Source organism: Petaurus breviceps, unplaced genomic scaffold, assembly GCF_028583685.1.
Source record: "Petaurus breviceps papuanus isolate PSGF00001 unplaced genomic scaffold, PetGlider_PUasm1.0 99, whole genome shotgun sequence".
NCBI classification, from domain to species: Eukaryota; Metazoa; Chordata; class Mammalia; order Diprotodontia; family Petauridae; genus Petaurus; species Petaurus breviceps.
In genome coordinates, this window is record NW_027187465.1 from 21,046,333 (window position 1) to 21,063,853 (window position 17,521).

At 51.0% G+C, this 17,521-nt stretch overlaps 1 protein-coding gene across 1 annotated transcript in view; it reads left to right on the plus strand.

The window, feature by feature from the left end:
- The window catches only part of NAA25 (N-alpha-acetyltransferase 25, NatB auxiliary subunit), a 45,603-nt gene that overhangs the window by 13,158 nt on the left and 14,924 nt on the right, over window positions 1–17,521 (plus strand). The window contains exons 6-15 of the mRNA XM_069081732.1: window positions 232–339; window positions 1,044–1,122; window positions 2,501–2,612; window positions 2,830–2,919; window positions 3,307–3,476; window positions 4,352–4,464; window positions 8,103–8,310; window positions 13,168–13,257; window positions 13,667–13,847; window positions 14,729–14,828. Of these exons, the coding sequence (XP_068937833.1) occupies window positions 232–339; window positions 1,044–1,122; window positions 2,501–2,612; window positions 2,830–2,919; window positions 3,307–3,476; window positions 4,352–4,464; window positions 8,103–8,310; window positions 13,168–13,257; window positions 13,667–13,847; window positions 14,729–14,828 (1,251 nt within the window). The remainder of the gene's footprint in view (window positions 1–231; window positions 340–1,043; window positions 1,123–2,500; window positions 2,613–2,829; window positions 2,920–3,306; window positions 3,477–4,351; window positions 4,465–8,102; window positions 8,311–13,167; window positions 13,258–13,666; window positions 13,848–14,728; window positions 14,829–17,521) is intronic.

A 17,521-nucleotide genomic window follows, 5' to 3' on the forward strand; every position in this document is an offset into this window, starting at 1 on the left:
GGGGACTTTGGTGTCCCGGGGAACTCGCTGTTTATAAAGTCCCCAGGTGAATTTGTTATAAGGAGTGTCTTCATAGAGCTTAAGACCAGCCCTTGCTTGGGTCGCCTTTGTAGGTGCTGGTGAGGATGGGTGGTGACTGTCAGTATCGACAGGTTCTTGACAGAGTTGGGTCAGAGGAGGTCCCACTAAAGGCCACTGCCACGCCTTGACCGATGTCTTTCCTCTCCCCAGTCTATATCGGCTCAGGATGAGAACCTCTCCAAAACCATGTTTTTGCCCCTTGCTGAGAGGATGGTGGAGAAGATGGTGAAGGAGGACAAGATCGAGGCTGAGGCCGAAGTAGGTACTCTGAGGTGGAGTTTTCTCCTTGGACAAATTCAGGGAGGACTGGCAGGGGGCAGTGCTCCGGTCCAGCCCTGGTGTTTATTGGCAGTGGGGTCTCAGTCAGGGCGAGGACCCTGAGCCTATTTCCTTATTTGTCAAAATGGAAATAGTTGCACTGCTTGAAACAGTGACCTCACAGGGTGGTTTTGAGGATCAGATATGAGATAGTGCCAGGGGAGTGCTGGCTGTGAGGTGCCACGATTTGTGTCCCTGTGCCAGAGCAGCCCTCAGCGTGGTCCTGTGGGCCAGGACACAGTGCCTGCCAAAGCCCTTCCACAGACTCGTGTGGATTGAGATACAGCAGCATGACAACTTTTCACTTTGGATGCTGTGTGCCTGGTACTCAGTACAACCCCCACCCCCCCAGACTCATAGTAGGTGCTTTCTGAGTGCTTTGAGGGGATCCCAGCCCTACTGAAGGATCCATGGATTTGCCATTAGCCTCTGGGCGAGGTGGGGCACCTTGCCCTTGCCCAGGCGGAGGATGTGGTCTGGATATCCGCTCAGAGCCTGGCCTTGTGGGTCACACCCGGTTTCTCGCCTCCAGGTGGAAGCAGTGTCTGTCTTCATCCTCTGTGACTCTCCAGCTTTGTCTACTTCCCCGTTCTTCCTGGAAGCATCTCACTGGCTCCCTTTTTCTTTTGGGTTTCACTTCTCAGGTCGAGCTTTATTACATGATTCTGGAGCGCTTGGGGAAGTACCAGGAGGCTTTGGACGTCGTCAGAGGCAAGCTAGGAGGTAACTGCCTGTGGTCCTGGGGCGGGCTAGGGGCTGCCTGACATGGGCCCTTTCACTCAAAGGGGTTCCTTTCCTACGATAGGAGGTCACAAGTTAAACGATGCACTTGCAACAAACACCCAGTCTTCTCAGCATGATACAGGATGGTGTGGCTGGATACTTTTTTCACGGGGACAGGTTTTCCTAGGATCCTCCATAGAGCACTAGAGGGGAGCCTAGGGGCCTTTCCTTTTATAGGAGGGAACCTTTGTGGGGTAGCTAGGTGACTAGCCCCAGGCTGCACAGAGATGGGATCTGAACCCAGATTCTCTGATACTGTTCTGGGCCTGGTCTGGCCTGACTTTGTAGCTGCTGCAGCATCTTCTCTGGCTCTCCGCCCACCCCCAGCGGATTGTTCTGTGGATGGGTAGGGGCCATTTGTGGGTTGGCCTTGGGCTGGGGTTCCCCCATTTTGTGATGTCCTCAGTGCACGAATGAGGTAAAATCAGGCCCAGCCTGACCCTTGGAGTAAACGCCACAACTCTACGTTGGTTAACGAAGGCTTGCTCTGTGTTCACCCACCCTCGTGGTCTATCACAGCTTTTGTTGGCTTTTGAGCCCTGTTATCTTCTAAATCTGACTTGTTCAGAAGTAGAAGAGACAGTGGGACATTGTGGGTAGAGTGCCCGGGAGCAGTCAGGGCTGGAGTGGGGGAGAGGCGTTTTTGTGGGGGTGGGCAAGGCCTGTCAGCTGTCCTATGGAAATGTCTCCTCCTGGCGTGTTTTGTGGCTACAGATGACACGTTATGGAAGGATACTGCCGAATCTGGTGGCTTCTTGTCACTGTTTGTTTTCTTAGCCAGCAGAAAATAAAGTACAGCCTTGCCCACATGGATGAGGTCTGCCAAGTAGTGTGCAGTCAGAATGAGCTCCTCCTCCAAGGGGCCAGGAGGGGATTTCCCAGGGCTTTCTAGCTGTGAAGCCTGTGATTCTGTGCCCCAGCACTAAAATCCTTCCTGGCCCTCACTTGCCAAGCTATGCTAAGGTTAAATTGCCAAGTCTGATTGGATCAGAGCTATGAATTACTCCCTCCCCTGGGTTCAGCCTTGGGAATTGGTATTTCTGAGAGAGTAGGATTCATTTTGCTCCCTGGTGTCCACCTCTCCCTCATCACCCATCCGCCTGCCCCTCCACCTTCTCCAGCTCTGACCAAAGCTCTGTCCCTCTGCCCAAGCACCAGCCCGTGCCTCCGGAAACACATGCAGGTTGTTGGGAAGATGGGCTCACCTGGTCTCCCCAGGGAGGCCCCATAGCATTTGCCTTGCAGCAGGATTGTGGGTTTTGGCGATGGCTCCTTAGAAAAGGGAACCTGTTTAAATACATGCCTTTTGTGGTTGTAGAGAAGCTGACCAGTGAGCTCCAGAGCAGAGAAAACAAATGTATGGCCATGTATAAGAAGCTGAGCAGGTGGCCAGAGTGCAATGCGCTGTCACGGAGGCTTTTGTTAAAGAAGTGAGTGTGTGCTTGGTGCAGCGGAAGATGGGGATATGCCTGGGAGGGTGGGGCAAGCAGTGGCTGCCCCTGGCTGGGGGATCCCCTGCTGGGCCGGGCCACTGTCCCCTCTGAGCCTGTGACCCTGCTATGAAGAAACGCTGAGGGTTCTGGCAGCCCAGGCCCGGTGGGGAGTGCTTACTCTAATGGTTCCTGTCGTTTTGGTCTATGATTTTAGCTCAGATGATTGGCAGTTCTATCTGACTTATTTTGACTCTGTCTTTCAACTCATCGATGAAGCCTGGACCCCTCCCGCGGAAGGAGAGCAGTAAGTGGGTTTGTTCTGCCTTCCGTGTGGGTGGCTGGTGGCAGTCCCACATGACTGGGACCGCGGCACTCCTCTCCCCACCTCCCTGAGCAGAATGTTAGGTGTGCCCCTGTCTGGTTGTGAGGTGGGGGGTGCCTGGGGCTGAGTGTTGTCCACCTTGTCAGCTGTCAGTCTCACCGTGGTGGGTGATCCCCAGAAGGGCATCTTAGCAGAAATGTTTGTGATGTACAGTGAGCTGTCAGTAAAGCTTGTTACACAATGAGACGTCCGTGGCCCGTTGTTCTTTTTTGTCATCTGATGCCCTCTGCTTCCTCCATGTTGGCAGGACCTTGGGCCTCGGGCTGGGAGGTAGGGGAGAGACCCAAGAGTCTGTACATTTGTCTGCAGCTCTCTGGAAGGAGAAGTCCATCATTCCGCAGAAGAAGCTGTTCAATTCATAGAAGAGAGGATCCTGGAGGAGTCAAAGAGTTCCCGGCACCTTCGGGGCCCATACCTGGCCAAGCTGGAGCTCATCCGGCGCCTGCGGCATCAGGGCTGTAATGATGAGCACAAGCTGGGTGAGGAGCAGGCAGGCCCGTGCTGGGGTGCTCCCGTGGCGGGGAGGTGATGGCGGGCTTAGGAAGCCCCACCCTTGCCCATCTGCTTAAGCAGATTCTGGGCATGTAAATGCATTTTAAGATCACCCAGTTGTGACAAGGGGCCTAAGTCTGCTGCCAGAGATTTGGTCCTTGTTCCAAAGGCTGACAGGGACTGATTGATAGTTCTTCTGACCTGCTGCTCAGGAGTACCCAGCACACGCACACGCACACGCACACGCATGCACACTTGGGGTACCTCAGTGCACATCATCATTCATATATTTCTTCCTACTGAAATGGAAGTGCTTAGAGGTTCTCTAGACAGTATTGCAGAGAAGGAGTTTCCTTAAGATCCGGGTCACTCTCGTGCTGATGAGATTTGTCCCCATTTGGCCATTAGGTCTGTAATCCTGAAGTAAGATTTTTCAGGGAGGGGGTGAGGCCATGATTTCACCAGTGGGGTGCACTTGGGGCCAGTGTAGAGAGTTAGGGTTATGTGTAAGGGGATGTGATGTCCCTGGGCTCACCCGGCCACTCGGTGTCACAGGTACATTCTGAAAGCAGGTCTTCCTAACTGAGGCCCCACTGCACGAGACAGAGAGTTGGCAGCCTTGGAGTCTGAAGCCCCGAGTTCAGATCCATCCCCTCGAGTCAGGCCTCCGTTTCTTGGTTTATTCTGGACAGGCCAGTCCCGTTTTCTCCCTCCTTGCCCATCATGCCTTTGCCACTTGGGAGCCAGTGAGTGGTCCGGGCCTGGCGGTTCACCAGCACCAGGCTCATGGCTCCCACTCGCATCCTGACAAGCCCTTGCTTGTTCTCTGTCCTTGCAGTAATTTGGTGATTGTGTCTCCTAGGTGATCCAGAAGAGTTAATGTTCCAATATTTCAAAAAGTTTGGAGACAAGCCTTGTTGTTTCACTGACCTCAAGGTGTTTGTGGACCTCCTGCCCGCCTCACAGTGTACAAAGGTAAGCATGCTGCTGCCACGGGAGGGGCACAAAGACAAACTTGAAGCGGCTCTGCTTCCATCTGGGAATGGAGCACTGAGGGCTGGATTTGGCCAGAATCACTGGCAGCAACTAGTCCTGACTGCCAGGGGCCCTCCCTGAAATAGCAGCGCAGAGAACCCTCAGGGTGGGAGCCGAGGCCCATCAGGGTCAGTGGCTTGTCCAGTCACGTGGCTAATTAGAGTCAAGAGGTCAAGTTGTAGCTGATTGGAGCCGTGGCTAGTCAGGAATTCCAGCCTCAGGCCTTTCCTGATTGGGTGACCCTGGGCAAATCACTTCACTGATGGTGGTAGGTCATGCATATCCGTGGTCCCATTTTACTGATGAGGAAATTGAGAATTGGAGGAGGGCTTTGCCCAGGAGCCAGACCTTGAAGGCAGGTCTTATCCGTTGGCCTGCCCTGTTTATGACAGCCTCCCTAGATTCATTTGATGCCCCTGGTATTGTGTGGCCAGGTACACCTTTGGGTCTGTGCCAGGTGGCCGAAGACCCAGACTCTTGTTGGAATGGCTTTTCTGGTTGTGTTTGATGTTCATTGTAATTGGGAGAGGTGACTTTCACAGTCAGGGATTCCATTTTCCCCCATTGGATAAGAAACAGTAGAAACCCTGGACACTCAGCAGCATTGTCTCTCAAAGCAAAGGCTGAGTATGTGAGGATGTGTGATATAAGGGAGCCATTGGCCCAGAAAGGGTCGCACCCAGCCTTGCTGAGGGGCAGCTGAAATGAGGCCACCCACCCAGCGGGCTTAACCATGGAAGGCTTACACAGTAGGGTGGAGATCTCTCTCAAGGGCTGGTTCTGAGTTCTCAGAAATCTCAGCACCTTCTCTGTGACATCCTCAGTACATGGTGGGATTCATTAAGTGCTGTCAGTGTGCCAAGAACTGTGCCCCGGTGCCAAGGGCTGGTCTCTGAGTGCGCAGGCCTAAGACAGTACTTGGGGAGAACTAGGGCTTAGGGGGAAATCTTTCCCTCTCCTTTAGCAGACAGCAGTAATGTCGCTTACCAGAAAAGATGCAGTTAGAAACTCTGCGAGGTCATTTCTGTGTCTGTTCCCTCTGTGTTAGTACGGAATGTGCGGGTCATGAAGCTGGTCATGTCCTTTGATCCTCCTGCCCCCTGCAGGAGGCCCCACTTCCTAAAGACACTTGGCTTCTCTCTTGAGCACTTTTCTCCCACCCCCCGAGCTCTCGCTTAGGTGACTCGGTCCGGGGGTCCCCTGCTCTGTTCTCTTGTCTCCAGGAGAGTGCCAGTTAGCCCAGGGTAGCAGTGTTTCTATCTGACTCTTGCACCTTCACTCTGCTCCCCCGCGGAGCATGCTTGGTGTGGATGTGTCTACAGGCTGCCTCCCCCAGACTGGGAGTTCCTTGAGGGCAGGGACAGTACTTAGCACAGTGGTAGAGCTTAAAAATGTTTATTGATTGATTGGCTTTGTAAACCCTTAATCCAGAATTGATTTAATAACTTATAATGTTATAATTATAATACAGCAATAACATAATAATTTATTGGATTGGAACGTTGGCTGCCGAGTTCCCGCTTGCAGACGCTGGCTCTCTCCTTGGCTTTGGGGCCCCAAACCCTCCTCCTCCATCGCCTTAGCTGGCTCTGCCTTCTCTTTCTGGTGTCCTGAGCTACAGGCTTCCTTTAGGAGTCTGCTCTTGGCCTCCTCTTCTCTTGCTGTGACACTCTTTCCCTGTGGAGCCTCCTTCACTCTCGTCTTCACCTGCACTTGTACGTGGGCCCTCCCATGTGTGTATCCGTGGCCCTGCATCCCCATGGCCTGCCTCTCCTTTACTCCCTCAGCACCGACACCATGCTTCCTGCTAGGTCTTAGCTTCCTGTGTCCTGGGGAAGCCTGGAGACCCTTCTTAGAATCCCCTCTTAAATGCACAAAATAAAATAGGTAGGATTATAAGGAAACCAATTATGGTTAAATGAAATTATCAAAACATTTTTTTTAATGTGCATGGACCCAGGTGAAGAGCTTGTGCTCTGTCCTCTCCTATCCACCTGTCACCCTACTGCCAGACCCTCTCATTCGTAGGTCTAGTCATGCCACTCTTGGCCAACACAGAGTCAGTTACAGCTGGTTTCCTTGGCGTTCAAAACCCCAGACATGGGTGCCATACTTCCTCCTGCATCAGTGTGCGCTGTGGGGTAGAAGACGCCATGCTAATGTCACCTGGGGCTGCATTCAGAGGGGCAGAGCATGTAGGAGGAAGGAGGTGAAAGGCCCATGCTAGCATGTGTCAGCATCAGGGGGAACACAGCCAAGACAGTGGGGGCCTTGAGTGCTTGGCACGCCTGATGGAAGGTACCAGGGGAGCCAAGGAGCCATGTCATGTTTTTAACAGGATGTCCCAGGGAAGAGGGATTAGCTCTGTTCCCTTTGACCCCAGAGGCAGCAGGAGGAGCAAGGCTGGGGGGGGGGGGGTGTTGCCCAGAGGCAGATTCTTCCCCATGACAGCTGTCCCATCATGGAAGGGGATGTCACAGTGGTCATGGGCCCCGTGTCACTTAAGTTTCTCCCACATGAGCCAGGTAAATAGTCGCTGGTTGTATATCCAACCCCAGACACTCAGTAGCTGTGGGACCTGTGGAGGTCCCTCCACCTCCAGTCCCTCCTCTGAAGTGTCCGCCACATAGGGCTCTTGTGGAGATCAAACATGAAGTGCCTTGTAAACTTTAAAGCGTTTAATGAATGCTAGCCGCTGTGATGATGAGGGTGATGGTGACAGGGAGGGCTCAGGGGCACAGTGAGAAGGGGGGATACTCGAGGGTAACGGTGATGGGGGTGCTCGAGGGTGACAGTGACGGGGGTGTATGAGGGCAACGGTGACGGGGGGGGGGCGGGTTGCTTGTCTGGGTCTCTTCATGCTCCTGTTCAGTGTGGCTCTCACGCATGTCTTGTTCCCCGGCCAAGCTGGCCTGTCCTCTGTCTGACCGCTACCCTGTCCTGCCCCTAGCTCCCAAAGCCTCTGTGTGGTTGGCAGGTGGTTGCAGTTGTCTGTCTGTTTCTCAGCTGAGCTGTCAGCTCTGTGGAGGCAGGCCCTTGTCCTGTCTGCATGCAGTAGCTCTTCTGCACCGCAGTCTCTGCACACAGGAGGCTTTAAATAAATGTTTGTCAAAATAACTGCATTCTTAGCTAATCATGGAAGTTCTCTGGAGCTGCCTGGAATCTCACCCATTTGTCAGTGGTTAACCCTGGGCCATGATGTGGCGGCCTGTACTCAGAAGGGGTGTGGGGAGGTAGGAGGGGGTGAGCTCTGGAAATGACTTGAACCCCCATGAGGTCAGGTCTGTGTCTTCTCCAGCCCAGACTGCAGGTCGAGAGGTCCAGGGGTGTTAGGGGCATGATGAGCACTTGCCCAGCCCTGGTGGTGTGTGCATTCATTGGGGTGGGGGAAGATCAACACTTGGAGACCGCCCTGGGGTGAGGACCCTCCATTCCCAGGCTGTCAGCCAGCCTCGGGGAGAGGCCGATGGCAGGGGACGCCCGGGGATGCACCTCAGAGCCATCCAAGTTCAGTGTGTGAGGCTGCGGGTGGGAAGGCCAGGGACACTCACAAGCACTGCCTCTGTTTTCCTTGGCAGTTTATCAATCAGCTCCTTGGAGAGGTGCCACTGTCCACCCCCACCGAAGACAAGCTGGCCCTGCCCACCAACATCAGGGGCCTGCAGCAGCACCTGTGCGTGGTACAACTGATGCGACTTCTGGGCCTCTACCATGGCATGGAGAAGGATCGGAAGCTGAGGGTGGTCCGGGAGCTGATGCTGAGATATCAGCATGGACTGGAATTTGGTGAGCTGCCTTCCCAGGGCATGTCAGGCAGCCCCTTCCCATGGCACTTCTCTGCCCCTGAGATCTGAGCCCGGGACAGGTGCAGAGGCTGTCCAGGGGCCTCCTTGGGCTTGATGTTTCAGGATGCCCGCCCTTCCCGCTGCTGAGCTCCTGCTGGGCCTCTCTGATGGGACGCAGACTGGGAAATGAACAGTTGGTTATGTTGATCTATTTTTTAGCTCACCTTAAAATACATGAAATGACATGATGATGAACTTTGCCTCTGGATAAAACCACGTGTTCCTTTATAAACAGATATACCCTTCAGATGCCCACAGGCTTCTGGTTTCATCAGTGTGTGGATAGCCCCTGCAGCTGTAAGCAGAGGTGACCTTTCCTTGGGGCTGTGGCCCATGTTGCAACTGGTCCTCACACTTCAGACACCCAGCTTGCTTCTGCAGCTTGGGGGGCCTGCCGGCTCTGGCCCAGAGGGGACAGGTTAGGACACTGAGGCCGAGAAAGGGGAAGGATCTTCCCTGAGATCACCCCAGTCCTCCAACACCAAACCCAGCAGCCCTCATGGCGCTGTTCTCTGCCTTTGCTTTCAAGATCCCAGGGTCACCCCACCAAGTGTTCAAGTACAACCGGGCAGAAATCAAAGCCGTGGTTGTGGCCCACTTAGTTCTGTAACTGCTTTTTTGGTTTTGTTTTGTTTTGTTTATTGTGCTTTTTGGAGGGAGAAAGGCAGGGCAGTTGGGGTTAAGTGAGTTGCTCAAGGTCACACAGATAGTAAGTGTTAAGTGTCTGAGGCCGGATTTGAACTCAGGCCCTCCTGACTCCAGGGCTGGTAATCTATTCACTGTGCCACCTAGCCGCCCCTGTTTTTTTTTCCCTTAATTTCTGATTTACATCATTCATTTCCACCAGATTTTGAGTTACAAATTTTCTCCCCGTTTTTCCCCTACCCACTGCCCCAAAATAGCAGTCTCACAGGATATCCCCTCCTTCAGTCTGCTCTCTCCCATATTTTCTCCCATACCCCTTTCGACTTTTCCAGTGGATCTCTCTATGCCCCAGTGTCTGTATATCTTATTTCCCAATTACATGTAAAATAGTATTAATAATAGTATATATATATATATATATATATTTGAGTATTTGATTTTAAAACTTTGAATTCCATATTCATTCCCTTCCTCCCTTGATGCTCACCCTTAATGGGAAGATAAGCAGTTCAGTATAGGTTGTACATGTGTAGCTAATGAAAAACAATAACATAGTAGATTATTGTAAAAGACTATTTCCCTCCCTCCTATCCCACCTCCCATTTGTTCTATTCTCTACTTTGATCCCTTCCCCTTTCAAAAGTGGGTGCTTCCAACTTCCCTCCCCCTCAGCCTTCCCTCCCTTCCATCATTCCCCCTCTCATCCCCTTCCCCCTTACTCTCCTGTAGGATGAGATACCCTATTTAGTGTGTATTTCATTCCCTCCCTGAGCCAAATTCAATGGGAATAAGGTTGACCCGTTCCCTTTTGCCTTCCTATGCTTCCCCTCCATTGTAACCATTTTCCCTTGCCTCTTCTATATGAGATAGTTTACCCCATTCTGTCTCTGCCCATCTCCTCTCATTATATTCCTCTCACCTCTTAATTTCACCTTTTAAGTATCATTCCTTCCTATTAAATTGGACCTGTGTGCTTTATCTATGTAAACCTGTAAACATATACACACATTCACATATATGCCCATATACCCTCATATATAGACATATATTTCTATTCCCTTCAGCTACTGAGAAAAGTTTCATAAGTTACAATTATTGTTTTTCCATGTAGGAATGTTAATAGTTCAACTTTGATAAGTTCCTTATGATTTCTTTTCCCTGTTTACCTTCTCATGCTTCTCTTGCTTCTTGTATCTGAATGTCAGATTTTCTCTTCAACTCTGGTTTTTTCATTAAGAATGCTTGAAATTCCTCTATTCCTCTGAATGACCATATTTCCCCCCGAAACATGATACTCAGTTTTGCTGGGTAGGTGATTCTTGGTTTTAATCCCAGCTCCTTTGACCTCTGGAACATCATGTTCCAAGCCCTTCGATCCCTCAGTGTAGAAGTTGCCAGATCCTGGGTTATCCTGATTGTGTTTCTACAATATTCAAATTGTTTCTTCCTGGCTTCTTGTAATATTCTCTCCTTAATCTGGGAATTCCAGAACCTGGCTATAATATTCCTAGGAGTTTTCTTTTTGGGATCTTTTTCAGGAGGTGATTGGTAGATTCTTTCAACCTCTATTTTGCCATCTGGTACTAAAACATCAGGGAAGTTTTCTTTGAGAACTTCCTGGAGGATGATTTCTAGGTTCTTACTTTGATCATGGCTTTCAGGTAGTACAGTAATTTTAAAATTATCTCTCCTGGATCTATTTTCCAGGTCAGTGGTTTTTCTTTTGAGATATTTCACATTGCCTTCTATTCTTTCATTTGTTTGGATCTCTTTTAACAGCATCTTGATTTCTCATAAAGTCATTAGCTTCCATTTGCTCCAGTCTAATTCTGAAGCAATGATTCTCCTCATTGAGCTTTTGAGATTCTTTTTCCATCTGGCAAATTCGGCTTTTTAAGGCATTCTTCTCCTCATTGCCTTTTTGAGCCTCTTTTGCCATTTGAGTTAGTCTATTTTTTAAGGTGTTATTTTCCTCAGTCAGGCTGTTGACTCTCATTTCATAATTTTCTTGCATTGTTCTCATTCCTCAATTTTTCCTCCACTTCTCTTATCTGCTTCTTAAGGTCTTCTATGGCCTGTAACCAGCTCGTATTTTCCTTTGAAGCTTTTGGTGCAGGAGTTCTGACTTCACTGTTTTCCTCCTGTTCCATGCTTTGCTCCTTTTTGTCCCCAAAATAGCAGTGTAATGTTGTAATCTTCTGTCTGCTTTGTTTCCTTTGCCTGCTCATTTTGCCACTCAATTACTTGACTTTTGGGCTTTTTGCCACAGTAGGACTCTACCACCAGACAGGGGAGCTTTTGTCCCAAACGCTGGGGTTTTCTCAGCTGCCAGAGGTATTAGATGGGTGCCCTCTCTGAGGTCTCCACACGCTCTGGCAAGCTGGACACACACCCCAGGACCTCCACCATAGACTGCAATCCAGATCCAAGCAGGTTAAAGCAAGAGCAATTACCCCTTAGACTGGTGCTTGGTCCCCCTACACTCTGCAGGCCAGGAGCTGAAGCCACCACGTGGCGCTGGCTGGCTGTGCCAGAGTCTCAGGGGCTTCTCACCCCGAGGGGCAAAAGCCACGCACTCCCACTTACTGGGTCCCAAAGTCCAGACTGTACTGAACCTCTCACTTTGTCCTTCACATCTATGTGTTGATAAATCTGGAAACTGCCACCGCTGCTGCTGATGTGGGGTCCCTAAGGCCAGCAGCTGGTCAGGCCCGCCCTGGGGCTAAAGCCTGGGCTTGTGCTGCACTGGCTGATTCCTGCCTGCCTGCCAGGCTGTCCTCAGCTGGAGGTTAGCTTCTCTGTGTCATTTTGTGGGTTCTGCAGCTCCAAAGTTTGTTCAGAGTCCCCTTTTTACATTGATTGGGGAGGGTGGAAGCTGGAGCAGCCAAGAGGTCCTGCTTCTACTCCGCCATCTTGACTCCGCCCACCTTTTTTTTTAAAGATGCCTTTTTTTAGTGAAACCACTGAAACATCAGTTGCATCTGATAGTGTATGCTCTGTTCCATGTCCATAGTCCCCTACCTTTGCCATGAAAGGAAGGAGGAGGAGCATTTTCTCAAGTCTCTGAGTCCTAGTTGGGCATTTTCACTCTTGCCCTGCATTCTGTATTGTTTATATTGTCATAGTCACTGTGTGTGTGTGGATTTCCTGGCTCCCCATCAACAGATCTTCTCTGTGTCTCCAAAATCTTCATGTTCTCACGTTGTTTCTCATGGTACAGTAATAATCTGTTGCGTTCGGGGGTCACAGTTGATCCAGTCCACAAGGGGATCTGCTTTGTTTCTAGTCCTTTGCCTCCATAAAAAAAAAAGTATTGTTATGAATTTGGTTAGCACTGGGGTGTTCTTTCCTGTCTCTGGCCTCTTTGGAGTTTGTGCCCAGAGTGGGATCCCTGGGGTGTTTTATGTCACTTTTTTGGGCTAGAGGGAGGAGGCAGGGGTGGTTGCCTTCCAGAACAGTTGGATCAGGTCTCAGCTGTGACAACAGTTAGGCTGCCTGCCTTCCCGTGCCCCTGTTAGCCCCAGCTGTTTCCATCCTTGGTTTCTTGGCTGTTTTGCTGGGTGTGATTTGAAGCTTCAGAATTGTTTTGATTGGCATTTCTTTATTGGTGAATTGAAATAATTTTGAATATGGTTAGTAGTTTACAATTCTTTTGAGAATTGTTCCTGTCCTTTAACTACTTGGCCTTTGGGGAATTGATTTTGGTCTTCCCCATTTGTGCTAATTCCCTAGATATCTTGTATATGGGCTAAGAGCTATTTGATGTAAATATACGTGTATGTCTTGATATTGCTAATAATCCGCAGTTTCTCTTCTTGTCCTTCCTAATTGAATTTATTTTGTTTGTGCAAAAAAGCTTTCTAATTTGGTGTAACCAAAAGTATTTTGCCCTTTGCAGTCTGTCCCCTTTTTCACTAAGAAGTCTCCGCCTTCCTGGAGTCCATTCTCCCTCCAGCCCATTTTTACTATTTTAGCTGAGGGTCCATTTGGGACTGATTGTGGTCCCTGGTCCAAGGTATGATGCAGTAACTGCCTTCTGAGAATGCTCTGTGAGGCCAGAGTATCACACGCAGGCTCTGAGCATGGTGAACTCAGCTCGTGGGACGGCCAGAGTTTTCCCTGATGCTGAGATGATGCTTTTTTCTCTTTCCAGGAAAATCCTGTTTGAAAACAGAGCTGCAGTTTTCAGACTATTACTGCCTCCTTGCTGTGCACATGCTCACTGACATGTGGCTCGAAGCAGGTATGCTGGGCTCCCCTCCGCTCTTTACCCTTTCCCAAAAGGTGGCCTGGTTTTTCTTGTCAGTGTCAGTGAAAGACAGTGTTAGATTGAGACAGTTACCAGGACCGGCCAGCCAACCTCATGGCCTCCCCACTGCCCCTTCCCACGGTGCCTCTCTACCCTAAGATCTGGGCCCAGCGCAGCAGCTTCGCGGCCACCCTACTTTGCCAAGATAGAACTCTCTTTAGAATGGACCCTGATGGGGCCTGTGATGGCCCCACGGGGGTCTTGGGGGAGTTCCCTGGCTGGCTGCGAGTATGTGCATCAGGCCATCAGAACCTCTCCTCTTAGTATTTGGTCATGGCGATGGTTTGTGTCCATTTTTCTGCCAATGTCACTGGATCATTTGCTTTTTGTTTTTAACTTCCAGGTGAAGAGAGGGCTGCATGGCAGGCCCTAACATTGCTAGAAGAGGGTTTGACCCACAGTCCTTCCAATGCCCAGTTCAAATTGCTGCTTGTCCGAATCTACTGCTTGCTTGGGGCGTTTGAGCCCGTGGTGGACCTGTACTCCAGCCTCGATGCTAAGCACATCCAGCACGATACCATCGGGTGGGTAGTAGATACTCAGAATGCTGTGCACCCCACTCTGCCCCCCTCCTCCAGGGATGCACTGTGAGAGGGGATAGGAGAGCTTTAGAACAGCCTGGCCTGGGCGGGGTTCTTCAGTGGGGAGTTCAGAGAGCTGGGTTCAGATCCTGGCTTTGGACAAGTCCCCCACCTTCTCTGGGCCTTCTGTAAAAGGGGATGGATCTCTGAAGTTTCTTCTAGCTCTAAATCCTAGAACCCTGTGACCTGCCATGAAGCAGGTCTTCCTGGCCGTGCCTGTGGTCTGCACTGTCGTATTAGCTTGTCAGAGCTGGGGCTGCCCAGGGGGTGCTCTCTGTGCAGAGGCTGGGTGAGAGGGCAGTGAGTCCTTTGGTGAAGTCTGTTTGTCCCCTGCAGTTGAAGGTGATGCTGCTTCTGGCCACCTGTCAGAGTTTTGAGATTTTAAATTTGTCATTATCACTGTTGTTATTATTTGTGCTAGAGATCCCTTAGCATCTCTGTTTTCTATCTCTGTGATAAAGGTTGGAATCTGCCCTTTAAAGCATGCTTTTGGAGAAGGCTTTGGGTTGTATTGATATGTCAGGCTCATTGACAATCCCAGGTTGAGATCCCAGCTCAGGGAGCCACGTGAGGCAGAGCTGCCCATCACAAGCCCTGCTGTTCAGTGACCCCCAGGCCCCATTAGCCCGGGCAGAGCCGTCTGTCATGAGCCGCCGTTAGCCTGGGCAGAGCCGTCCGTCACGAGCCCCCGTTAGCCCGGGCAGAGCCGTCCATCACGAGCCCCTGTTAGCCTGGGCAGAGCCTCCCGTCACGAGCCCCTGTTAGCCCGGGCAGTTCTGCACCAGGGGTGCACACTCATGACTTGCCTGTGATCTCTCTTCCAGCTACCTTCTGACCCGCTACGCAGAGCCTCTAGGTCAATATGCTGCTGCCTCCCAGGCCTGTAACTTTGCACTCAGGTTTTTCCACTCCAACCAGAAAGATGTAAGTGAAAACCTTTTCTTGTGTGGTCTTAGCTAACGAGTGCCCCAGCTCCAGCTAGAGCAGAGTGTCCAAGTTGGGAGGGACCTCCGAGGCTGTACCCAGGTGGGGCCACAGGAGCACATGGTATTTGGGAGGCCTGAGGCTTGAGGACCCTCCTCCTACTGTGGCTGAGCCTGGGAGACCCCTTACATTCTGCAGGATCAGATTCACCAATGTCTGATCCCACCCTTAAAACTTGGCAAGGTCAGGCCTAGCACTGACATGGTGGGACGAGGAGACGCAGCATGCCCTTCAGACCTGTGTCTTCTAATGACTGAGCTCCGCAGGGCTGCACTGTCTCCAAGGGGATGACAAGGAGCTCCTCGGGATCTTCAGCCTTGGAACTTGGCAGCCTGTGGACCTTGTCAGACACTGCACTCTGCTGTTAAATCATTGGAATATGGAACAGACATCTTTTAAAAGATAGTTTCGTATAGTTTAAACTAAGAATATTGCAGACTGAAAGAATGGGCGTCACATTTGCCACTTCCACTGGCCGAGCTGAACACTCCACGAACTGAGATGGGTGCCCTGTGTGCAGTGCTGATGGCGCAGTGGCCCTCGGGGGCCAGCTGGGCATCTGAACAGAGCCCGACTCGAGGGTCCATGTAGAAACAATGAGCAAAGCTGGGCTCTGCCGTTTGTTAAGAAGGGAGAGCCCACCAGACTGGGCATGGGGAAACCTCTCCAGGTCCTTGGGGTTGGCATTTGGAAGTCAGTGGGAGTGCATGCCGTTGATCCTAGCTGTTAAGAAGGATGACCCTTCACCTGCTGAGTTCCCAGACTCATATTTGGCATGGCACCCACAGGTTTTCCTCTGTCGAAAGCCTGACTTTGTGTTTGATACTTAAACTGCCCAGCTTCCAAAGCCTCAGTAGCTGAACTGCCTTAACTCTTAGCACATGGCCTGGCACGGAAGAGATGATTGACAGATGCTGATTTGACTGTGTTGTTCTTTGAACATTGTCAGTCACAAAATGAGATGAAATTCTCAAAACCACAGCTCTGGCAGATGAGTCTGAATTCTGCTTAAGGGCACGGAGAGTAGCCCTTGGGAAGCGTGGCCAGTGGTCTTTCTGAGTAGAGGACTGCTGGGGTGTAGAGGGTCTCCATTTGGTGGCCTGTGGCTCCCTGCTTGTTGGAAGGAGAAGTTGGGGGGTCAGTGAGCAGATGTTCAGTCAATGGTGTCCCCTACGCGACTGTCCACAGGCCTTTGTGGGGGGCAGTACCCGACAGTGAAGGAGACGGAAGAAGGGCAGGTCCTTCATAAACCCTTTGTTGTGCGGCAACAGTTGGGGTGAGGGCACCCCCGTGTCACATAGGAGTTGACTTCCGGAATTACTGCCCTTTGCTGAGCCTGCAGGAGCAGTACAGCTTTGTGCTTCTCCCCTCTTGGTCAATCTTCTCTGCTTGTCATGGACTCTTTGTAAGAAAATGTTACATTATGTTTTAAAATACAAAGACAGCAAACCAAGTTCTGAAGAAAATCCCAGTATTCTGCTGGTTCCTATTCTGGCCAAACGTAGCAGTGACTGAAGAAATGAATGCTTTCATCCGAGACCCTGGACTGCTTGGGTCCCTCTAGCCAGTGGAACATCTTGGGTGTGCTCTGGTGTGAAGTAAATTATGGGGGGAATTCAGCCCTGTTCCCTTGTCTTTGAGCCTGCTGGGCTCTGTAGGCAGAAGGCTCTGTCTTCATGACAGCCTTTCATGGTCAGTGGGCAGTGATGCTGCTTCTTTGTGTATTTATGAAGGGGGTTCTCTGATCATTACATGTGTCACAGGTCAGAGGTGGTTGTCTCACAGGGCTCTTCTGGCTTTGTGACCAGAGAGCTGAAGAGATATTTGAGATGAGAAGTGTGGGAGACCCACCAGTGAAAAGAAACTCACTTCCAAGATGGAAGATGACTTTGAATAATTTGTTCTTTCTCTGTGTGGTGTTCGGCCAGTGGTGATCATTCATTGGCCTGAAGGTGTAGGATCTTATAGACTGGAACAGCAACAGCTCAGTCCCACAGCTTTCTGTGAACGCAGGAACCAAGACTTCTCTTAAAGCTGATTGATTTTTTAATGTTTTCCATCAAGAAGATCCAGTTTATTAAGTTGTGATCAAGGTACTCCTCACCCATCATGGGACGAGGGCAGAGGACAGCGCCCACGGGTGGCAGCAGAATCACAGGAGGTGGTGGCAGGGGCCAGAGGCCACCTCTCCGGGGGATGCCCATACTCCGTGAGCACCTGGGTCTTCTGGCCAAAGGCAGTGACTCCCGCCTGAGATAAAACCAGCTGACGTCAGCCTGGGCTTCCTTGTGACAGCTGCTAGATGAAAAATTGCAGCTGGCCCTGGGGAGGGGGCAGGCTGCAGCCTGCTCCATGGTGTGTGCGGTGTGCAGAGCCTCCTTTGGGGAGGAGAGTGACGTGGAGGGTCTGCTGCAGGCTCACAGCTATGCAGCGTGTGTCCGTGCACGTGTGTGTGTCTGCACGTGTGTGTGTGCTCATCGTTCCACCAGCAGTACTTCTGTTTCCCTGAGTGACCGTAAATTCCCAGAGCGTTGCTTTGAATTGGAAGTGTCAAAGCCCCTGCAGGGGGAAATGAAAAAAAAACAGGTTTTTCCCTTGCCAGACTCTTCCTGGCAAGGTGCCTAGTGGGCTCT